A 24886-nucleotide genomic window follows, 5' to 3' on the forward strand; every position below is an offset into this window, starting at 1 on the left:
CTTCACTTAGTGCTCCTCAAGAAAAGGTGGGTGACATGCACGGCTGTAGCTAGAGTTCCTAGGGCCTACCTATGCACAGTGAGATCACCATCAGTGTTCCCAAGAGGTCATTCCCAGTCACAGCCAGGAGGAGGAAAGGTGGACGGACTGTGCAAACACAGAGGCTCATTTTCTGATGACAGGGCTAGATAGTCTATACACGGGCAACATTTTAAAATAGAGAGAGCTCCCAACAGTGCCAAGTTCACCAAAACAATTTTTATTTCCAGTGTTTAATTGGGTATGCACACAGGCATGACACAGGTTTGGATTTAAGTCCTCATGCAGAATTATATTCTTCTCCGTAAGAAGCCAGTTCCATCCAGGATCCACTATCTACACACCTATGTTACAACATTTATATCAAATCTGGTATCTGAAGAAAAGATACACATAGAATATGTTCATTTAAGTTATTACGTATTTTACAGAAAGATTAAAAATTCAAGTCACACAAAACTCAAAAACTGTATTAAAAGTTTGAATATAAAACTCAGATCCACCTGGAATGACTAAAGAATGGAAGTTCTGTATCCACCTGTGTTAAAACTGGTAAATGTAATGAAATTTGTTACTGATAACCGCATTCATTTATTCAATGTAAGTTATCTAATTTCAACAATATGGCACCCTAAAAATCAAATGTACTTTTATCATGAGGCACTTTTGTTAGTGAGGAACCAAAAGAACAATTCTGCTGCATGAGCCAGTGATTTTTCTTCAGTAATTTGGGGAATATACTATGTAGTAAGTTGCAACAAACACCTTGCTTATTTGTATACAACTATCTGATATACTTTTAAATATATGTGTGTGTTCTTCTGGCTGTAGTAATGCACTGTAAAGCTATTTCACAGTGCAAAGTGGTGAATCCAGCCCAAACCAAGGCTGCATAATAACAATTCTGGTACAAGAAAACTATTTACAGAGTTACTGGACTGTGTAACAGTAGCTTTTCCTTGCTAGAGTGGATACACCCAGCTTAAAGACAGGGAGGAGACTCTGCTTTAGTGCCGGGACTTGCAGACAGTTTGTGAGGGTGGGTGTTGGCTGCAGAACCAGCATTTTGGCTCATGTTCTGGAAGCTTTCTCCGTTTATTTGGTCAGGTGACTGTGGTGGTGTGGAGAGTAGAGGGGGCCCACTGGTTGAAGCCAAGGGGCTGGCAGCACCCCTGCCTTCGGGCTGCTGAGAGAGGGGTGCGTGGGTGCTGGCAGGCGTTCCCAGCACACTGGGGCTCTCGGCCTGTGACTCACGACCTTCGCCTCGGCTCAGGTCGGAGGCGCTGGTGCGGATGCGCTCCCTGGCCAGCCAGTCTGAGATGGAGAGGTCCTGGGCCAAGCCCTTGGGTTTTAACCGATTCACAGCTGAAAGTTCGGACTCTTTGTCTGCATTCTGCTCGTGCGCTTTCCAGAAACTCAGGACGCTGATTTCAGTAGCATCTCTGTGGCCTCCAAGCGTGTGTCTGCGTTTGATGTTTTTTCTTTTCGCGGTCTCGGCGGTAGGTTTTTGACTCCCAACTCCGAACATGTCGTCGGCGGGTGCCCTAGGTCTCAGTTTTAAGCGATCTGCTATTTTTGTTTTCCAAGTGGCCTCCTGCTTTTCGGATTCACTTCTGCTGGGTGTCAGGAGACTCCCTGTTGACTTGCCCTTCTTCATGACGTCAAACACTTTGGCCAAGGCAGGGGTTTCTTTCTCGGTCCTGGTGTCTCCGGGGCTCCCACTGTCTGACTTGAAGCGAGCCGACTTCTTCCTGGACAGCGTGTCACATTCGATCAGCCTGTGGGAACTGAACTGCTGTCTGCGGCTGTCCAAACTCGGTGTGAGGCTTCCCTCGGTGCAGCTGGCTTCACTGCCTTCCGAGTTCCTGCGGCTCACCCTGGCAACCTCCTGCAGCTTCCCTCGGAACAGCCGGTCTGAAGTCAGGGCGGTAGGGAACACGGGGAACTCGCTCTCACTGTCCGTCTCCACGGGCCTCCCTTCACTCACTAGCTCGCTCCTCTCGTCATCAGCCTCGTCCCCCTTGCTCTCTGCCACTGACTGCACCTCGGGGCTCAGGCGGCTGGAGTCCAGGCTGGTCAAGTAGGTAGCTGATGATGTGGTAGAATAATCCGAGGTGATGGTGCCGGCATTGGTCAAAAACTCACTGTGCTTGGTTTCTGGACTGGTGGATTTTTTGGTGGAGGACCTCGCCAGCGAAGCCTGGGAAGACATGCTCAGCAGAGTCCCCGAGTCAGACCCTGTTTCTTCGAAGTGGGGCTTCTGTGTCAGGAGTGATCTGGGGCTCTCCTTCAGCATGGCCAGGCGACAGCTGAGAGTTGGTGACTTGTTGCGTTTGGAGCTGTGTGGTGGGGAGGGTTCTTCCGATGGCGGCGTCTTCTTCTCTTCCTTCGCTGTACCCATGTCTTTCCTGGCATGACCGTCTTTGGCAAGGGCAGTCCTCTGCTTCCTGCCTGATGTCTCACCTTCTCTTTTGGACTCCTCTTTAATTTCACTGTGACTCTGCTCCACATTCTCCTTCTTAAAAAACACACTGTCCAGCTCATCCTCAGAGCTGCTGGGCTGGGCTTTCTCTTTGGGCTTTTTCCTCTTGCGACTAGCAGCTGCGAAGATGGAGGACACAAGCAGTTCCCTGCTATACTGATCCTTCCCCGATCCCCAAGAGCCCTAGGAAAGAAGCAGAAAAATGAGGCTATGAACACTGTCCAGGGCCTTGTCAGGGCTGGCTTGTCCCCAGATATTTCCTGAAGAATTAAGGTCTACCAAAGCTCCAGATGCACCCACAACATAGTCTGTTTCTTTTTTAATACTCCCTTTTGAACTTGTATCAGTGTTAGTTTTTTATTTAATCACGAGTCCCATTTCTTGCCACATCATAACAGATACATCTCTCCTTCAGGGAAAGACTTCACGCTTAGGGATCCTGAGGTTTCCCAATTATTATTACTTTCCCCATCGGTGTTCCCTACATCCATAATGCTCAAATATCCCCACTTCCTTTATCCAGTCTACAAGTGGAAAAGTTAAGCAGTATTCTGCCAGGTGTGATGGTGCACATCTGTAATCACACCAAGGCTTCCAGGAAGAGGACAAGTTCCAAGGCTACCCCAACTACACAGTGGGATCCTGTCTCAAACATCCAAAAAGGAAAATAGATAAACACCACTCTGACAGTTTAATATTTGGACATGATTAATCTTACATGGCTGAATTCAATTTTCTGGTTGTGGACAGGATATGGTACAGGCACGACACCTGAGGCACTCATTCGGCTAAGGGGAGTCTGGCTGCCATTAGCTCACCAAGACTGGCTCTTCAGGGACTTGCCTTGGGGAAATCAGGTTAGTAAAGGCTTCATTCATCTCATGTAACAGCAAAGTAGAAAATTTCATGACATAAGGTTACTCAAAAAGTTGTAAATCCTTGCCACAAAATGCTCCAATACAGTCACTGTAAGAGTCACTTGCTATGTATTGGGAATTCTTGATGACAACTATTTAGTTTGTTCAGAATTGTCTGCCTGCTAAGTATGTGGTTGGTGGGCAGGTGAATAAGTCCTTGTTTTTAGAACACCATCTTCAGTCAAGAGAGTCTAGCTGAAGGTATGTGGAGTAGTGGATCAGAGTATTTCTCTATTACAAAAAAAAAATCAAATAAGTTAGACTGCTCTCCTAAGTTCTTTTGAAAGGCTGTTGTTCTATTAAAAAGGACAAATCACAGGTCAGTAGGCTTGCGCTTTTATTCGTTACAAAGGATTTCTCAACCAGAGCATTCCTATGGGTTGCTCCCGTTTCCTCCAGGTTTTCTTTAACACTGGTGGACCATGGCTGAAACTGGGCTGAGTGGGGAAACCGGTCTCCTGTCCCCAGCTTGCTCTGCCAGGCACAGAGAAGAGATGAATTCATTTTCACATCTCAATTTTACTGTTCATAAAAGAAGCACCTGGATTATATCATCTTTAAAAATTCTCTAATTCTGTGTGTTGGGGAAAATGACTCTGCTTTTCTACAATGTGAAAATTCAAATATCTGTTATAGGCATAGTACAAAACAATGGAAGATGGACATACAGGGAAAGGGGATGTACGTCTAGTGAGAGGGAAAAGGAATTTCAAGCCCGTCTTTGTAATTTAAAGCTTATCGTTTAGTTGGATACAGTGATGCACTTAGGACGCTGAGGCTGGAAGATTTTGTGTCCCAGGCTAGCTTGGACTACATTGTGAAACCCTGTTTCAAATAAAATTCTGGCAAAAGAGGTTTGGGAAGTGTTCTAGATCTAGAAAGACTAGGGAGGCAGGACAATTGAGTGTAAGAAAAGATTTCTGGTTACTCCTGAACAGGGGGTTAATAGATTACTCAGGTAATTGGGAAAAATTGCATTAAAAACTACATTCTATAATAATGTATCATGCTCGTGTTAGTACCTGACTATGATGATTAGGCTGTGGTTATGTAGGAGGATGTTCTTGCTTGTGGGAGACAGGGACTGCACTATTTAGGGTGGTGTCATCCGTACTATAATTAGCTAAGTCTACATGTGTGTGCGTGATACAATCAAGTATACACACACACACACACACACACACAAATTTACCAGCCAATGAATTTAAGGTAAAAGGCTTGTAAATATATGTTCAAACAAACAAAACTCCCAGTGGATGCCCTAATCAGCTTTAATTGTGAACTTGGCAGAGTCACCTGAAAAGGTAGCCTTATTTGAGTTGCTCAGATCAAACTGTACTATGGGCAAGTGTGTGTGGGAACGGTTTTGATTGCTGAGTTTCTATGGTTCAGACACTGTGGGCAGCACCATATTTAGGCAGATGGTTCTGGCTGTGTAAGAAAGCTAGCTAAAAGGATAAACCCTCGAGTAAGCTAGCAGTGTTCTTCTGAGGTTTCTGCTCCATGTTCCTGTCTTGGGTTCCTGCCCTGACTTACCCCAATGATGGATTGTGACCTGAAAATAGGGGTGAGATAAACTCTTTCCTCCTCTAAGTTGCTTTAGGTCATGGTATTTGTCATAGCAACAGAAAGGGAACTCTAAGAGTTGGTGAGAAGTGACTTACTTGGTGGATAAAATCACCAGCCAACCTGAGTTCAATCCTTGGCCTCACGAAGTGGAGAGAAACAATCTAGTACACTGTCCTCTTACCTCTCTATGTGCAGTACAGCATGCACACATGCTTGAAAACTAATGCTCTAGCAACTTTCCATGCATGGAAATCCTTTTTAAAATTACTTTTATCCCTCATTCCTCATAGACTCACAGAGCCACTCCATAACTGTGTCTTTCTTTTAAAAAAAATGACCCATTGAGTCCAATTTGTGCTGGAAGGCTCTCTCTCTCTCTCTCTCTCTCTGTCTACACACACACACACACACACACACACACACACACACACACACACACACACACACACACAGAAAGAGTCTCACTGTAACAGCAACGCCCAGGCTAGAATGGGTTATCCTCCTGTCTCGGGCCTGTGCCATTATCCCGGCTTCTGCAGATTCCTCATCCCATTCTCCCAGCTTTTTTGTTAGTACATTTTTGACAATGTAAACAAGCCAATGTTGTCTGCATCGTGCTAAACTGTTCCCACAGCTGCAATCTTCCAGCTCACAATCTTGTATTTCCCAGGCTGCTTCTATTCCAAATTAACTTCTCCACACACTGGACTTGACTGCTCTGGCTCCAGTATAGACTACAATTCTATGTTAATGATAAAAGCTCTCATTCAAACCCACTATGGAGTGTTTCCAGACTGTTTAAAGCAACTTACCTTAGATTTTGTTGAGTCACTAGTAGCTGAATCTGTGGGGAGTAAATAAAATGTGGTTAGTGGGAGGGAGCCAAGCTTCACCGCTTCCAACAAACAATGCAAAACTTATGAAGAGGACAGGCACAGAACAAAATGTGAAAGCAAAACTCAAAACAATAGAACACAGTGGATAGTCAGAGCTCACAAAGATGCAAGCTGCACCACAGAAAGCCACCGCCATGAAAGGATGCTGTGAATTGTAGGCAGAACCAGCTCAATGATAGGATGGCAAAGGAGCCCTGTGCTAAACAGAAACAGAAACACTAGTGTTTATCTTTCTAAAGAGTACATCTAGCAATAAAGAAGCTTGAAGACCTTTACAAATGATGTGCCGCATCTTGTATCTGAAACTGATACACAATGCAGGACTTTCCAGACTGCCGGCTGCCCTAGCTACAAATCGAAACACTCACACTGGTGTTATGTGTTGATTTTTGTCAGACCGTCAGATTGGAATTTGTATAAGATATCCCGGATGGGAGTGGCTGTGATGGAGGCATTAGGGTGACTTTGTTTCCGGGTCACTTTTGGTTTTGTTAGAGGATGCTCATTTTTGTGCTCGACCCCAGTTTCACAACCGTGCAGTCAGGGATCCTTTTGGTTAGTTTGGTTAAATTGCTACCAGGTTTGTAAGTATCTATTAACAAATGCTATTATGGAAATGGAAAAATGGAGACCATAATTTTGCTGTCTGGCAAAAAACTCAGATTATACAATTATAAAGAGGGTAGGAAGGGGCCAGCGTAATGAAGAATAAATATCAATTTTAGAATTTTATCTTTGAACTTTTGGGAAAATTCTTTTCAGAATGAATGAGCTGGGCCCCGTGCCACGCCCCTTTCAACACATGGCTAAATGCTTATGACTTTAAGAACCGGTGGACCATACCATGCTATTTCTCCTCAGGGTCCGCTTCAGAAATAACAAGAGACAGCAGAGAAACTTTTAAGAGAGTAGTAGTGATCTGTTTACAATATTCTTAAGAGAGACATTACACCACAGATCAGCTCTGTTTGCATTTACAAGAACCGGGGGTTTCTGCAGACAAGGCAGCTACAGTGTGGACAGCAGTCCTCCTTCTTCCTACAGTTCCAGCTGTCCATCAGGGACATCACAGAATCCACTAGTGACATTACCGTGTGATAGACTCCTCCCACTTCGCCTGTGCAACATCATATAGATTTGCCTGTGTCAGTAAGTGCTGAAAAAACCCTTTAGAGCTAAAACAAGAACTAGAGACAAAGGGAGAAGAACAGCATGTAAAACAGCATGCCAGATTAGCGCAACAGTTTGGCAGGAGACGTTTCATCAAGAGCCTATTAAATACTGATACTTCACCGAGCTTTAGGGTGGCAATAGGAGAGAGAAGAAAATCAAGGTCAAGAAGAGGGACTTTGACTGCGACGTCTCTAGTGACAGAGGACACACTGGATTGAGAAGGGCAGCTCAGAATGTCTAGCATGCTGCTCTCCCAGAACTGGCCCCAAACAAGAACTATGCATTCAGTCTAACTTTCATACTTTCTGCCATCACAGCAACCACATATTCAGCAGCATTTATCTGTTTTACCTTGTGATGACTATTACATGGAAACTGTGAATTCAAAACAAAACAAAACAAAACAGTGGTTTGCATGCTCCTTGTTCCCATCTTTCCATTCTGACAAACATCACAACTCCATGCACTGTCAATGGCAATATAATCACTGGAAGGGAAGTGAGGTCAATCAGAAAAGGCAGGTCGCAGCTTTTATTAGTAGAAAGGAAAAAGAGGAAGGAAAAGGAAAAAAAAAACAACTCAATAGTGGATTGTTACTTATGGCTGATTTGCTGGTTCATGTTATAAGAATGTCAAATAACCTAGAGGTCAGTACTGCCCACACAAGAGTTACCTGATACATCTCCAGGGAGCACGCCTGTCCTTCCAATGTTGGTGAGTAAATGATCTATGTTTGGTACTGGCTGGGAGTCTACTGTGTTCTCCTCCTGCACTGTTGTCTATGGTTAACAAACAAAGAGCTCTTCATCATCTCTTCAAAGACAACTTTCAAACAACAGTTAGTAAGAGATACATTAGTCTATGGAGCACAAGCTTAACTTCGCATTGATTTGATTGGATGTCACTAATGGTAAAGTAGGCGCCACAGTTAAATTCTTATCAGATCAGCGACTGAGGCACTAGAGACCTGCTTCCGGGGTGTGAAGCTGACAGTAACACACAAAGCAGAAGATCAAGACTGCCGTGGCGTCAAGAAGGAGCCTGTGTCCCATGTGAGAACAGCTGAGCACGCGCGCTGACAATACTTACGAGAGGTTCTTCAGCACCCTCTTCTGTGAAAAACCAGTCATGCTAAAATTTAAAATAAAAAGGTGAGAATAATTAAAGAATCCTCTCAGTGGAATTCTATCTTGGGGAATGGCACAGAAATAAGGGAAATGTCGTAGAGGGAAAAAAGTAGAAGCAACTCCTGTCCTACCAGTTGTCAGCCGCGACGAGAGAACTTTCAGGAGGAGATGCAGTGTGAACTTACATGCTGGATGAGAGTCTCTACGATTTTGTACTGGTCTGGCATGTGCGTGACCATGTGGGTCATGTTGTCTTCGGATGTTCTCACTAGAGTTGGACCAAAAACGATTGCTAGGTTTCTTGGTTCCATCTGAAGGAAAGGAAGAAAGTGGAAAATTAGATTAAACCTCCATGGCAGGTCTGGCATTTTGTTGCTGAAATTTATTTCTGGAAAGTTCTTTTTGACAAAAAAAGTATAAAAAATGGATGAAGAAAAGTAAAGAAAAGTAAATTCTTCTTAGTTAGGGTTTTCATGATCAAATCCTCGAATGATAATAGACAATGGCTAATTGGTATTTCTGTTTTCCTAAGAAGCCTTAAAGTAAATTTTAAACCAAAGATGGATTGGATGGAAAAAGAAAAAAGTGAAATTAAAGAATAAGGAACTCTGTCTCTTGGGAATTGGAAGGGGCAAAGAACTTGGGAATACACTCAAGGTTCCAGATTCTTCTGTGTCATACATCAAAATCATTAACAGAGGAAAACAAGTCTGGAAATATCTTTTTTGATGAACTCTCACCTCATCCAAATCTCCTGAGGTCCTGGGCTTAGGCTGGCTGCCTTCTTAGCATGACATTCGGTCTGCACACTACTGACATACTATTCTGAATTTGTTGAATTATGACTGTCACAGGCATGGATCCTGTTGTCTTTTATATTACGCTGAGCTTAAGGTTTGATTAAAGTTGCTAAATAACTTTAGCCAACCTTAGAACTCACTGGGGTAAATGAATCATTCAGGATCACACATTACTAGATCACCTGGGAGGCACTGACATGTGCATGTAGTTTACTAGACAAGGAGTCTGCAGCTGATCTCCTCTACTGAAGCAAATGCCACCCATCCAGTAACAGGTGTTATATGTGCAATCATACCACTTGGAAGAAAAATAAATTTTCTTTGAATTTAGGATTCTCCTAGAATACTAGACTATAAAAATATTACCTTCGGGAAAGGATGTGGGCTCTGGCATGTTTGTGTCGCCTTCTGGAATATTCAGTTATTTTATGTAACCCCTGTGCTGGGAAGAGTGGCCCAAAGGCAAAAATCCACCACATCAAATGCTTCATGTTAGGCATTCAGTAGAATCTTGTCTATGGCTTCATTTAAGTCTTCAGACGAATGGCATACTTTAACATTTATGTACAGAGACGGGTTTGTCCTATGTGAGTAGCTTTTAGCTAGCTCCTATAAATAAGATGACGCTTAGCCTAAAGTTGTTTGGGTTTTTTTTTGTTTTGGTTAATTGTTTGAACTTAAGTTCCAAAAACTGAAGTTAAAAAAAAAAAAGTCAGGGAAATAAAGTACCATAGTGTCTTCAAGAGTCACTATTAATCCAATAAAAACTCGAAGAAGCCAAGTGTGGTGGTCTCTGCCTGTGGCCCTAATACTGGCAGGAGGATGAAGTGTCTAAGGACACATAGGCTCCATAGCTGAGTTCAAAGCCAACCAAGATAACAGGGATCCTTCTCCAGAAAAAAAATTTTTCTAAATAAGCAAGACTTTAAGACAGAATTGATTTCTAAAAGAAAAAACAAACAACAACAACAAAAAAAAACTAAGCCAGGTGTGGTGGCTCACACTTTGAATTCCAGTACGCAGGAGGCAGAGTTTGAGGCTAGCCTGGGTCTACACAGCAAATTCCAGGACAGCTACATACAGACCCTCTATCCAAACAAAAAGAACAACAACAAAAGCAACTGTACAGCACAGACACCCGCTAACTGATGCAGTTCTGAGGCTATGGGGAATGGGATTCTTTCCCTGGTTTCTTCCTTAGTATATCTGACATTGGTACACAGGAAGGTGACTGAATTTTCTATCACGCCACTTCGCTGAACGTGTTTAGCAATGTTAAGTGTTCTCTAAGAAATATGGCACTCTTTTCAAGAAGCACTAGCATCCAGCAAAACTGAAACATGCCATCCTTCAGGGATAATCAACTACAAAATATTTCAGCTAGAATTATATTGGGAAAACTATGGCTTATTGAACAAACTTTTGAAGACAGCTCAGTAAACTGATGTTTTAGGGTTTTGTCTCCCCACCCCCCTTTTTTTTTTCCTTTAAAACAACTCTCTCAACTGGAGACAAAGAGCATGTGGACGGTGCTGAGGCAATGCTGTAGTCTTCTTCAACTGTGGGTAACAGGGTGATGATGAGCTCATGAGCCAATCCTGTACCACTGAGCTCTGTCTCTCTTAGGCAGAAAGTAGTCTTAGGGGTGTTAGCAATGCTCTTTAGCTTTCTCTTTCATTGTTTTCCTCCGTAACTCAACAGGATCATCACAGAACTTTAAAGAATGAACTGAATTAGAAAAAGAATCATTTGCAATCTCCTGATATAATGGACTTGGGTAACAATCATTCATTGACTAAGCAAAAGGATGAAAAATTAAGACTAAAATGGACCAGTGAAATACAATGTGGATCTTATTCAGCTATTTAAACAAATAGCTGTAAAGACATTTTAAAAACAATTGATCAAGAAAACCTGAACATGAACTGAGTATTTGATAATACTTAGGACAGCTAACTGTGGGTATGTGGTGATGTGGTATTAAAAGGAAGAAAGGCATCATACCTGTTTAACAGGAAACTAAAGAAAACATTACTTTTCAGTGTGTGGCATCTGGTACCCTTGGGCTGAATTACCAAGCATATATGCCACTTATTTAAGGTAGTAACATAAAGCTGAAAACAAAATTCTGACTCTTCCATTTTTCTCGCTGGACGAATGTAAAACGAAACATTTCTAAATGAAATGCCCTTCACAAGAGTGACAACTGCTGTTTGTGGAGCCTTTGCTTTTGAGTGATCTTCTGAAGGACCCAGCCAGTCCAGTCTGATGCATTCTTAGGCTTCTGTGAAAAAAAGGCCTTCCTTTGAGTACTCAGCACAGAGTGATGAAGGCCAACCCTTAAACTGAGGCTGTATTTCAATAGGCTGTACCTTACGCACCTTATTTTTTTCTGAATTTTCTGCCACTGTCTTTAGATGAGCCGAAAGAAACTTAAGTGTTTCGTAATGATGTTCCGGCAGATCATGAATCTGGAACATATTATTTTCAGAATGAATTTAAATGCTGTATTTGAATTGCACCCCCCCCCCAAATAAAAAGGAATACCTACTAGTCTTTTTAATGTTCTCAGCCGATCGAGAGGGTCTTCCTTACGATTGGCCTCAATGAAGTCGGCATATTTATCTGGCAGCCGTAGGAAAAGAGAACAAGTTAAACTGCTCAGGTGAACTGTAGCTCCCTTCCTTTCTGGGCTCAATTTTAAACCACAATTTAAAATGTGTAAGATTTTTGTCTATTTTGAAATACAAATCTATGAAATTTATATGCTAGAGATGGTTTTTAATGATCTCCAAGCCTTTCCAACAAACAGGAGAGTTCTCTCAATGGGACTTCTTTGAAATTACTGTCTGGCATTTATTCAGCCTGTCCATTATCCCCACCTCACAACAGTATCTAGCACAGGGTCTTTTAACTATACCTATGTCCAAATAATTATGACTGAAACAATAATAACATTTTTAGTTTGATGATAGACATGGTCGATAGAGATCTTATTTTCACTTGACTGAAGTATATCAACTTTTTGCAAATGACTTTTCACCAAAATTTATGAAGACTACAAATGAACAAAACCAGTTCTTAATTATGCTTTTCATTAAATTTAGACCTGAGATAAATGCCATTTCCTTCATCTCTCGTATTGTCTTCCTGGTGTGCTTTATCACGCCCTGGTTTCCAGCACAGGCTGTGAGCCTTCCCTGGCACGGTCTGTGGGAGCTAACTCACCATTTGTGAAGAGGGGCTCAGGGAGCTTCCTGAAGAAGGATTTTAGTAAACTGCTTATCACATTCAGATCTCGCCATTTCTGGATATGCAAAACAGAAATATAGTATTTTTGTGGTCAATATATGACAGGGGAAAAAAGACCGGTTATTCAAACAGAAAAGAACTTACATCATCTTGTGTATCAATGTCGGTCATCCCCTTGTTGAGCTCTTCCTGCATGCTGGAAATGGCTGCGTTGTTCCCAGGAACTCTGTAAATACCTGTGTATTCAAGACCCCTTTCTTCAACTAATTTGCAACATATGTCAACGATTAATGGAATATACTGCAAAACAAGAAACCAGCATTTTATTTAACACAGTACAAAAGTTTGAAATGAATTCCTACTGACCATTTCTGAGTAGATCACTACTCTAGTTCAGAGTTAATATGTTAGATAAAAAGTTGAAAGATAAAAATTGCTCAACCCACAGTCATACTAAGGGAGGAAAGCACAGACTAGATGAGCAGGCAGACACTTTATCTAAAGGGCTGGGAACTCAGGCCCTGCTATGATGGCCACTGACTAGTCCAGGTGGTTGGGATCTCCTACCCGGTTGGTGTGGGCAGGCGGGCAGTCATCCAGCCTAACTCCGAAGGTCCCTGTGGCAGCTGGCTTTTTCTCAAATGTCTTCCTCACAATGCTTGGAATGCCTCTTCTCCAAGTGCCTTTGTCTTTGGGTGGACTGGTATCATCTTTTGATTGTTATTGAAAATAAAGTGACATTATAAAAAATGGAAACAAGACTGTTTAAATCACTTTAAAAGCCTAATTCTTCAATGCTTCCATTAACTACAGTAACAGTCTACATATAGCACATTATTCTCTTCCTACTCTGTTATGCCTCTGACCCGTCCATGTAACTTCTCAGATCAGTCACACTTCTTCACCCTTTCAGAAAGCAGCAGAACCAGCATGTCCTTCTCTTTGTCTTACAATGATACGTCTGGCCATCCACATCTGTAAAGATGTGGCTGTGGGCTCTCCTTCCCTTTCTCTTGATCAGAGACAGATGCCTTGGGCTTCACCTTAAGGAAAAGGCCCAATGAGCTTGTACCAGGTTTACCATGAGCTTTAAGCTGGCTGACACTGACTGAGTCTGCTGGTAAAAATCACATCGCGAAGCAGCAACACACACTGCCGACCCAACTTAAACCATGTTACAGTTAGTTACCTCTGCTGAGAAGCTTCCTCTCTGACTCCTCCTTTGGAGAATGTGGGCTTTGAGTCTTTGGCTCTGATTTAGCCCCAAGCAAAGTCTGCCTGATGCTAAGACTCTGGCGAGGTGTTTTTGGCAACTGTTCTGTCTTGCTGCTGGAAGAAACGAACACTTCTTAACAACTGCATATTTGACATCTAAATTAACCCTAGGCATGATGGGATTCTCACCTCATCAGACTGTTATATTCTTTGATTCTTCGACTAATTAGATCTCTGTTGGTAACTCCAGTGTCCTACAGAATGAGCAGAGAGAGTAACATTAAAGAATGTTATTAGCTTATTAGAGGCAGAGGGTGACCCCTGGGTTTGAAGCTTGCTATTATATCAGTTTGTTTAATACAAATGCTATGACTTATTCTCAGTGGAGCGGTCACCATGTGGCATATGGTCCATGTGCCTCCTACCCCTGCAAGGGAGTTTGCTGTGTATTTTCTGTATATATGCAATACCTAGGACAGTTTTTAAGTAACAATGATTCAGCATGTACTGAATTAATATGCTACATAAAATGCATGATTGGGGAGCACAAAGCCAGCTTCTTCTCGAATACCAGAATGAATGATCAGCATTCAATAATAACACCATTGAGTCAAAGATGGAAAAATACACCAGAATTTGTTAATGATTAACTTGTAGGGATAGTGAATTAGAAGTCAGATGGCATCAAGAGGGGCAGATCATCAAAGGCCTGCTTTGTCCTGTGCCCCAAGGTGAACCCAGAGCTTAGCAAACAGGAGTAACTCTATTTGTAGCAATTGCAATTATACATGAGCAGATGTCTGCAAACATTTTTCAAAATATATCTTATTTTGAGTGTAATGAAATACATGTAGCCACACAGGCAGGAATGAAGGTACTTGAAGAGATTGTGCTCTTTTGGCTATCAAATTATTGAAACAATGATTCTCAAAAAGTTGGAATTTTCCCAGGAATCTCATGCTCAAAGAAGGAAAGCCTAACATTGTGCTTCATGTCAGTAAGAGGGGGCACGTCTCCCAGAAAGATTTCACTCAGTTTTGTAACTTGTCAAATCTGAGCCACAATGATGATGGGCAGGATCACACTCTGATCAGGACTGCTTAGCTATGCACGCCTTTCTAGCATCTATTTAAACCTAACCCTCATGCAGGATTCCCAAGGATGGACTGGAGGCCACTGGACCTCGTTGCTCCTCTTCCCAGAGTACCTACATTGAATGAATCTCTTCTTTGCTTGTCATTATTACTGTGCCTAGGCTTAGGAAGACAAATTGCACATGTTTTCTTTTCCTATGCAGACTATAGATTTTATTTTTCATATGCGTGCCTGTATGACTGTGGGTACAGATCATGGAATTAGAAACAGAACCATGAGTAGGAAAAATGGAGGCGATAAAAAGGCAAGAGAATGCATGTGACATGAAAGTGGAATGCAGGCTACTTGCAGAAAGAAGGGGACCAGGACGAAAGGGAGTAAGGAGAGAGATCAACAAAGAAAGAGCCCACATGAAAATGTCACAATATAGCCGGGCCGTGGTGGCGCACGCCTTTCATCCCAGCACTTGGGAAGCAGAGGCAGGCAGATCTCTGTGAGTTCGAGGCCAGCCTGGTCTATAGAGTGAGTTCCAGGACAGTCAGGGCTACACAGAGAAACCCTGTCTTGGGGGGAAAGAAAGAAAATGCCACAATGTATCCTATTATTTGGATGCTGATGCCGAAATCAGCTGACACTTTGCAGGGAGCAGCTATAGCGCGAAGGCAAGGCAGCGCAGGGAAGCTGTCCTCACGGTGTGAGTCTTTCAGTGTAAGCTAGGCGATGAACACGAACAGAGAAGATCTTACGTGCGGCTGCACAGCTGACGCAGGTGTTCATGAGTACTGTGGGCAATGGGCACAAAGAGCATGAAGAATGCGAAGGAAACTGTGTTAATGAGACAAGGGACTGGGGGGACTGAACAAAAGTCCGACCTCCATTGTACTGAAAAATACCTTGACTACAAAAATTCTTACTGCAGAAGCAACTCCTTGATGGCCGAAGCCAGAGACCCTCACAAGTGTCTGTAGTGGGTAGCCCCCACTGAGACTCTGGCAACTGTCACACCTACGAGGCGGGGCCAGGGGAGGCGCCTGGAGACCCGGGACCTGGATGGGCGGAGCGCTCTCTGTTCAGGGACCCCAGACGGTGGAGGTTGACCAAGCAGAGCTCCAGAGAACACCGCTGGACTGTGATACACCTTCCCGAGACCCCACAACCTACTTCCCTTTTTTTAAGTTACCCACTAAATAAATCTTCCTTTTAACTACGTGGAGTGGCCATAATAATTTCACCAATAAGTGTCAAGCATCACTCCTCACTAAACAAACAAACAAACTGGCTTATGACGTTATTTTTCATAAAACATGCTTCCTTAGAAACCCATGAGCATACCAAGATATAGTTTTACCTATACAATTCCATAAAAAAAATCATTTACCTTTACATAGCAACTTGTTTTTGTAAATGTTTTTACCGTAGCATAACCCACAATGCTAATTTCAATATCTAAGACAGGCTTGTAATAATTGGTCAAAAGGTGCCTGCAGGTTCTAGGCCCTATGTAAGAGGGTGAAGCACCCCAGACACAGGGTGTCCTGACCTCCCCAGAGACACCATGGACAACACTAATGATCAACGATAACATGGGCTCCTGCCTGTGGTTTGTTGTGTCTGAAAAGACATGAAGAATATGAAGATCCTATTTTTGTTTGGAAATAGTACTTTTTTGATAAGTAAAATTAATGTAGGTATACCCGAGTTTTTCTTTTTAATGACTGAAAATAGTATATCTTATTTTTTATAAAAATATATCCAATGCTTTTGATAAGTGTCAAATTTCACCCACATCCTTTTTACAACATACCTCTTCATTTAGGTTGCTACTTTCCTGGATAGACTTGATCCACGCTAACATGTCGTCTCTGTCTTCAGCCTGGAACAGGCATTCACAGTCGGATGTGGTAAGTCGGAACACATTTCTCCTCTTGGTCTCACTGTACGAGATGTCAATCAGGCAAGCATTGACACTGATGGGCTGTTCTTCCTCTGATGGCGTTGTCTGCTCTCTTCTGTCTTTGTACAAGTAAAGTGAATGGCCCCGAAGTACAACATACATCTGTTTCCATGGCCTAATGCTGCCACCAACACGCTGGAAAACAGTAAGTGGTCCGTGAATGCGCAATACAAGGCTAGACCTCTGTGACAGGCTCAGGACTAAGTCAGGCCCTTCAGATGCATACTTGTGTACCTGGTATAGCAGATGTCTCATTTACTTGAATACACATGAAGAGTGAGAAGAAAGGAAAAATGTCAGGTTAGCTCAGTGGGAAAGGAGCCTGCTGCCAAGCCTGATATGAGTTCTATCCACGAGACTGACAGTATAAGAGAACTGACTCCCACACGCTGTCTGTCTTCTGACCTCCGCCTGCTTGCCATGGCATAAAGACAATCACATGACAGACACAGAGACAGAGTTAAAAAGTGTAGCTGGGCATGATGACTCATGTCCCAGCACACAGGAGGCAAAGGCTCTGAGTGTGAGGACAGCCTAGTCTACTTAGCAAGTTCCAAGCTACACGGTGAGATCCTATCTAAATAAATAAATAATTTAAATGTAGTGCCTGTTCAAAACAGTAGAGTTGGCCCTGGCGGTCTGGGTGCCGGTAGCTGGCCCCACAGGCTTGAGGGCAGGAGAACTGGCCCCACTGCTTGACGCCTGATGCACTGGGCGAGCTAGCCAAGGCCGTTCTGGAGAGCTCACCCTGGGGGTAATGATGAGGGAAAGCTGGCCGGCTGACCAACCCAGCTACCACCCAGGCCCAGAACCAGGGCTATGAGTTGACCCACCCCAACATCCACCTCATCTGTGATCTGCTGGAGCATGTGACGGGGCCAGACCTGCAGATCCAGACCTGCAGGATCTCCATGCAGCAGGGCATAGCAGATTATCCAAGAGGAGTCCCAGTGTCGACAGCATAGCAGACGCCAGAGGCCCGGAACCGGACTCTTGGCAGTGAACACTTACGTGCAAGTCAAGTTATGGACTAAAGGGTAAACTGTGTGACTCCCTGTGAAGTGTCACACTACAGCTTCCATGCTAAGATGTTTCGTTTTCTTTTAAGTTTTATTAGGGTAGGGGAGTTGGAAGGGTAGAGGGTGGATATGAAGGTATCAGGGAGATGAACAAAATCTGGATGCATGATGTGAAATCCACAAAGAATCAATAAAAAGGTTAAAAAAAAAAAGTAGTACTTTTTTTTAAAAAAAAGTCACATATACACCAATTAGGAAATGTATCTGCACCAAATTCAGATGGGAAGACAAAAATGAACAACTAAACCCAATAAAATACGTGCTACAGAAATGCATTAAAAGTGGGCATTAACTGTTTGCTTAAAAAAAATAACAATCATATGAACACAAAAGTAGTAAAGAAATTTTCATAATTAAAAGAAAGAAATCCATTAATATTCCTTTTTTCCTTCTGGTGCTAGGGGATTGAATCCAGAATATTGTTCAAGTGCTCTACCACTGAGCTGTATCTCTGGCCAGAAAGCAACCAAAACCCAAAACCAATCAAAGGAAAAACAAAAAACAAGTAAATATCATCCAGAAGGAGTGTTCCCAAAATACGTACTGACAGGAAATGACATCACCAAAGTCATCAGCTGTGTGTGGTACAGCAGGAGTGTCCATATTCAAGTATGTATGCAAATTTAAATTCTTTGGCAACACTAAAGTAATTCTTATGCAAAGATTTTACTGTGTTGGATTCTACTTACTGAAGCACATGTTGATACCATTCTACTCATTTACATAATTCAGTTTATAAAATAAAATGAAACAAAAATTAAAAAGGAAATTGAAAAGAACTAGGCTATTTTTAATGACTAATAAGGAGAACTGTTATTTAGTGATAATCAATCCTGGTAAATAAAAGTGGGCTCCTCCTTAGACCCCGATTTCCTGTCCACACTGGCACACTGTAAGGAACTCCACATGTAGTTGGTGTTCAATATGAGGAGCAGAAAACTACCCCCACTGACCAGCTTTTCCCTTCTTAGGAACGCCTGGGCGCCTCACAACTGCACATGTTATGTCTGAGCTTTTCTTAGCAGGCCTCGGTTCTGATGTCACATGACGAAGAAAGTGCACTACCTTGCCCTTATCTGTGATGAGGGGTCGGAACTGGAGCCACCCTTCCTTGACAGCATCACTGAACACCTCGGAGGAAGAACCCTTTCTGGATCCAGAGTCTTCCGATGACTTCTGGCTGTCTGTGATCTACAGAATGGGCCAAGAGAACAGTAAAATGTCAGCTTTTCTTTTTGTAAGTATTTTTACATGGAAACTGTGTTGGCAAATGTCATATTTAATGTTCTAAGTAAAACACTGTGGAAAGTTCTGGGGTTAGAAGTCACACTTAAAAACAAACAAACAAACAAAAAGATTAGAAGTGTTTCTAAGGTGAACTGACTTTATTGTTTTTCAAAAGCCATCTACATAATAGTCTGACTTCCCTGGTCTCATGGAGTCACATTTTGGCAGAAAAAGATAGTGGGCTGGACACGGATGCATGCACACATGTGCGCACACACACAAACACATGAGGATGGACAGATGGGACGACAAACAAGAAGCCAGGTATATGGTCCACTCTGTAACCTCAGCACTCAAGAGGCTGCAGGAGGAGATCTCAAGGTGTACAAATAATGAATCTATGTCTAGACTACAGAGATTGGAACCAGCCTGGCGTACAAAGTGAGTTAGTTCAGAGCTGGCCTATTCTACACAATGAGATCCTGCTTTAAAACAAAATAAAGTGAGCCATTTGTGATGTATGCTTCTGGAGAAGGAGCACAGTGACACTGGAGACTGAATAGCTGACTGTGGGACCACAGCAATGCCTCTCACAGCGAAGGAGCCAGCCATACATAACTCATCCGAGAGATGAAAAGTTCAGGAAGAAACAGGAACGCAGATTTATCATTTTAATCATTTACAGTCCATGAAAGTGCAAGAGCCAAGGAAAGGGTGTTCTGGTCCTTTGTCTGTGGTAGAAAGGGGAAGGAAAACCTGAAAGTGAGGAAGGAGATCACCCTGTTTCATGGAGCATGGTTTCTAAAGAGACAAGAAGCATGGAGAGACAAGGAACTGGAGAGAATGGGAGTGAAGATGAGGAGGAATGAAACACTCAGGCAACGGCTCAGAGACACAGTAGGCAGCTGACTTAGGAGAGGGAAACAGTGTGGCTTGAGCAAATGGGAGAACAGAAGTGGAATTAATGAGATGGAGAGAAGGGATAAAGCATCTCAGGATAATCAAGAGCTATTCAAACCTAGGGCTGCGTACTAACCATGTGGACGAAGATGTCAGGTGAGGCAGCGGCTTACAGGAGCTGCTGTCTGGGAGGAAGCCAAGGCCAGCAAACAGACTCTGGGAAGCCTCTGAATTAATCAACGAGGAAATCAGTGTACAGAAACGGGTTGAAACTAGCTGTAGGCATTCCAAAGTTTTAACTGCGGAAGACCCAGCAAAGGAGACTCAGATGTACTCTTAGAAGTCAAAGGGAGAGATGATGAAGTCCGAGCAGCAATGGAGGGACTTCACCACGGGGGCGGGAATTGTGTAACTATTCCTGAGAAGTTGCATTCAGTTAGAAACCCAGGTCACCAGCCTCTGTGAAGCCGAGTGTCACTGGCAACCTCGGCACACTTACCTACGATTCCCATGTGTGTGAACTGAGGAGGAGAGACTGTGTACATGGCTCTCAAGAAGATTTAGTATAAAAAGTACAAAACAGGAGAGGCAGAGAGAGACATAGACTCCAGAAGTTTTCTGTTTACCAAAGGTAGTAGCTGATGTCTGCATGACTGGAACACACACAGGAAGACTGCCTTTGCAGAAGAGGACGGGGCGAGAGAAAGCAATCGCTGGTGTATACCACAGAAGTCTGTGTGCTGGCTGGCTGGCTTTGGGCAGGGTTGTGTTCCAAGCACAAAGACTTTAAGGAGAGAACTATGCAGCCACAGCCATTTCCCAGGGCGGGAAATAAGAATATTCCTGTCCCGTCATTCCGAAGTTTTCAGTGAAGTACAAGGAAAGGTAAAGGAGACACAATACAGATGTGGCTACAAGCAGCAGCTATATTGTGAGTAGAGAAAAGAAAACACAGGACTGCCGGGCAGTTTGATTTGGGCCTTGAGTTGTTCATGAGAAAAATCAGCCCAATGTTTATAAGGCATTACATATTTGCATGAATAAATGTTCTTAATTTCTAAACATTTCCATCATCTTTCAAATGCAGTGGACATGGATTAAAAAGTTACACCATTTAAATACAAAATATCCAAAAGAGAAAGTACATACTTTTCTTTGCCAGGCTAAAATAAACTAAGGTAAATAAAACATTTATCATTTACTTGGTATCTTAAAAAATATTAAATACTGACCTTGATTCCCTTCAGGCTAGACACGTGCTTAAAGGACCTGTTGGGAAAGTATAAAATATGTGTAATAAATACAAAAAACTTGATGTAAGAATTGACTACTACAATTAAATTTTCATTGAGTTGACATTTCATCCTTACCATGTGATTGATATGTTCATTGTTCAATGTGAGAACAGCTAAGTTATAAATATGTATTTTTTCAATTCATTGATAGCAGCTTTCTTAGCTTTGATTTGCCTCGTCAGCCATTTCTGCCTATTCTGTTCAAGTGAGCAACTTTTAAAAAAAATATTTCTTTGTATCAAAGGAAAAGCTACTTGGGCTAACCATTGAACCAGTGAAAACCCTGGGCTTTGATTGCAGCAGTCAGCCAGCTGTCAGGTGATGCCAGCCACACCTGTCCCTCCACCTGTAGGAGGCAGGAGGTCTTTGTGGTCAGATAAGCACTGGCGGAACCTGGAACTTGAAGAACACAGGGTTGTTCCTTCAAGACAAGGAATGCAAAACCTGCTTTCTGCCCAGAAGATTGAAGCAGATGTGCTTCTAGTCTGCTGACCTTTGCACTCTCTGTGAAGTCTGAGACTTTCTGGCACTGGACCCTCCCTCCTCTAGACCCTCGTAAACCTGTTTTTCTCAGTCAAGCTATAGAACTTACCCTTATGGAAGGTGTCCTATTGTACTTTAACAAAGAGTTTCAATGTATTCACCTCCCACCTTTCTTTAGCTTACTTTGTTTCTCAAAGAGATTTATGAATGCTTTGTTGTGCTCCCAGGATTGAGTTGATTATCAGCAGAATAGTTTTCACTCAATTGTGCTGTGCTTAAACATGCCTAAAATAAACTACTCGGAGTCAGACTCCAAAAGTCTGAACCAACAGTGGCTACTGAGTCATGCTGAACGAGACTTCTTGCCTATGGATCATCTGCCTGCAGGCTCATGAAGGCCAGAGACGCCCCTCTTCACCCACTCCTGTGCACATGCTCATCCACCCACTCTCGGAGTGCTTTCCAGAAGGGGAGAGACAAAGGCTGTCGATGCAAAGAGAAGAGATGACAGGCCTGCATTAATTCTGCAAACTAATTAAAGATGTGACTAAATATATCATAGTTCTCTCAAAAACCACCTCAAACAAGAAGGTAACTAGAAACAGGTATACAAATGCCATCCTTAAAAGTACCAGGAGACACTGAAACTGTTTACCCTTTCTTTCTGTCCTACTGGTTAAACTCCTGGAGAGGGCCTGTCTCACAATTTGTGCCCACCTCTGAGAACGAATGTGCTAACATTAACCCCGTATTATTTTGTGTATCTATAGTGTCCAGCTTTCAATAAACAGCAGTGGTGCCAGGCAGTGGTGGCGCACGCCTTTAATCCCAGCACTTGGGAGGCAGAGGCAGGCGGATCTCTGTGAGTTCGAGGCCAGCCTGATCTACAGAGTGAGTTCCAGGAAAGGCGCAAAGCTACACAGAGAAAGCCTGTCTCAAAAAAACAAAACAAAACAAACAAACAAAAAAATAGCAGTGGTAATAATAAAGACAAAAGAAACCAGTTTCAAGATATGGAAGATTTAAAACCAGACACAGAAATGAGTTAGACACTGAAATTATCAGAGAATCGATGCAAAATATACTAACTACTCTCAAGAAAAGGTACGTGTACAAAGAAGAGCAGCTAAAAGCCAATAGAGAGGACACAATAAGCGGCAAAATTCAAATCCCACCGCAGTTCACTGTCTCTGAGATCAAAGCCAACCCCCCCCCATTCACTCATGGGACACAAGGTAGAGCTGTGACAAACTCACCGGCCACCACCCAGCCCCAGTGAGGGGAGACATTTTCTTCCTGAGTGTGGCCACTGGCAAGGTGTTCATGCTAGGTGAATAACTCCACACGTGCTCACACAAGCTGCCCTAACTGAACTCAGTGGGACACGGGGACACAGACGGGAAGAAGAGTGGGGTCTAGGTGAGAGGGAAGGAACCAGAGAAGGCAATGGGGCATTAATACTGTCCAAGACATCGTACATGGAGCAAGTAAACGAGGAAACACACGGTGCTGCCATTTTAAAGAAAGCTGTGCACAGCCTGTGTGGGGAAGGAGCCTGGAGTGTGGCAGACATGTTTTAGTGAAAAGCTCAAACAGCTCACATATCCAACCTGGTATCGTTAGGACAATTCCTACTGAGTTGGAACACTGTACCCTGGCCGTATCTCACAGGAACCACTCTTAAGTGACTAGTCCTAGAAGAACTAATTGAATTAGAATATAAATGACAACCTGATGAAAGTATAAGAGGGTATTAAACAAGGTGACATAAGAATTGGTCACTGATAAAAGGTTCAATGCTATAAAAGCTGTCAACATTTCCTAAACTAATCTATGAACCAGACAGTGTGTTAATGAAAATATCACATGAAAAAGAACTAGAAAATCATATTGGAAGGTTCAAGTAATAAAATAAAAATAACCAGCAGAATTTTGAAAGAACACATCATAATGATGAGTAATAGCCCTACCTCATTATAAAGACATTATAAAACCACTATAAATAGCTACAAGTCTGGGGGAGGAAAAGCATCTTAAATCTATAACATATAAAAGCATATTGCTATATATCAATAAAAATATAACTTCTAAAATCAAATGGATGTTACTTTGATACTATTTGATTTGCACTTCTAATGTCAAAGTTAAAAATGAGACAGCCTTAAAAGCTAAACTCACAATGAATACCATTCATATGAAAACATTTAAAATAATACATCTGAGACTTACAATTTTGCATCTTCTCTATAATCATCCAGCCCTTCATCATAGGATTTTGATCTTTCTGTCTTTGAGTTGTGCTGGCCATCCAAGCTGGGAGGTCCAACAGATTCTGCAATTAAAACCCAGCATTCAGACTTTTCAAGTGGTTTTCCAGATTCTTGGATTGGTCAAAAGATCAGTTTGCCATTCAATGTGAGGTTGGGTGTGCAGAATCACTTTAAGCATACCTTGGTCATGGGAGAGCTGACGTCGAATCAAAGGAGCAGAAGTTGCGAGGCTGGGAGGAACTGTTGCTATGGAGGGGACCTGGGAGGTAGAGGCCGAGATGACAGCGGATGCAGGAATGTGGGCAATGTCGTGATCAATGCTAGGACTAGTTGGTTCATCTGTAAAGAAGGAAAACAATTACTGCAACCCTAAAAACTTCACAGTCGACTGTTGTTACTTAAAGGGCCAATAAAGGTTTTACAGCCATCAAACCACCAGTAAATGACACAGTTGTCTATTAAAATTCACCTTACACAGCCACTACTCTAGTGACGCCAATAACTCTGAAAAGAGAAGAAAAATGAGTATTTTTTCCCAACTATGTGTAAATGAAAACAAGCATATCCAAATGTGTAGGTATCTATAACCCAAATGGGCCAAAGCAAATAATCAGACATTATATGAAAAGTTACTTTGCAAGTCCGTCCATCCACCCCCGACACAAGTCTTTCATTTTTGTGAGTGTGATAAGGCAGCCCAGCTTGTAACAGCCAGAAGTGGTGTACTACCAGGACATTCTGATCTATTTGGCACTTTTATGTAAATCACAAGAAGGCCCCTTCTTCCCCCGACAGGGGTCAGTCATGGTTTTCCCATTAGTTTTGTGCAGATGGACCTGTAGAGACGGAAATTCTGTGCTGAGTTTTCACCATCTCCAAGTCTGTCACCATCTGTCAAACAAATGTGTATGCATGCATGACAGCTAACATTAATGGTGCTTAGTATGTGCTAGTACGTGTAAATGGTTTACATATCCTACTTCCTGTAAAACAAATGAAACCCCAAAACATAGGACTTTACAGACTAAGACAGCAGAATTCAATGACGTCATCTAAACCAAGCCTCACACTCGTCCTGCTTGGCACCTGTCTTCCGTTAGTGAGCAATAACTT

At 42.6% G+C, this 24886-nt stretch overlaps 1 protein-coding gene across 11 annotated transcripts in view; it reads right to left on the reverse strand.

The window, feature by feature from the left end:
* Positions 1–238: 238 nt before the first annotated feature.
* Positions 239–24886, reverse strand: part of Arhgap21 (Rho GTPase activating protein 21) — a 133463-nt gene continuing 108815 nt past the window's right edge. For 6 of the 11 annotated variants that reach the window (XM_037206019.1, XM_037206017.1, XM_037206016.1 and 3 more), the window contains 18 exons: positions 23954–24112; positions 23733–23835; positions 23114–23206; positions 20958–20994; positions 18664–18789; positions 16370–16654; positions 13660–13724; positions 13445–13584; positions 12823–12965; positions 12400–12555; positions 12232–12310; positions 11555–11628; positions 11385–11474; positions 8389–8514; positions 8166–8207; positions 7750–7855; positions 5820–5851; positions 239–2704 (listed from right to left, as the gene is read on the reverse strand). In XM_037206019.1, the coding sequence (XP_037061914.1) occupies positions 1022–2704; positions 5820–5851; positions 7750–7855; positions 8166–8207; positions 8389–8514; positions 11385–11474; positions 11555–11628; positions 12232–12310; positions 12400–12555; positions 12823–12965; positions 13445–13584; positions 13660–13724; positions 16370–16654; positions 18664–18789; positions 20958–20994; positions 23114–23206; positions 23733–23835; positions 23954–24112 (3539 nt within the window). In that variant the 3' untranslated portion in view covers positions 239–1021. The remainder of the gene's footprint in view (positions 2705–5819; positions 5852–7749; positions 7856–8165; positions 8208–8388; positions 8515–11384; positions 11475–11554; positions 11629–12231; positions 12311–12399; positions 12556–12822; positions 12966–13444; positions 13585–13659; positions 13725–16369; positions 16655–18663; positions 18790–20957; positions 20995–23113; positions 23207–23732; positions 23836–23953; positions 24113–24886) is intronic. The other 5 variants (XM_037206022.1, XM_037206021.1, XM_028891984.2 and 2 more) reach the window with 3 other exon arrangements.

Source organism: Peromyscus leucopus, chromosome 5, assembly GCF_004664715.2.
Source record: "Peromyscus leucopus breed LL Stock chromosome 5, UCI_PerLeu_2.1, whole genome shotgun sequence".
In the NCBI taxonomy this organism is placed as follows: Eukaryota; Metazoa; Chordata; class Mammalia; order Rodentia; family Cricetidae; genus Peromyscus; species Peromyscus leucopus.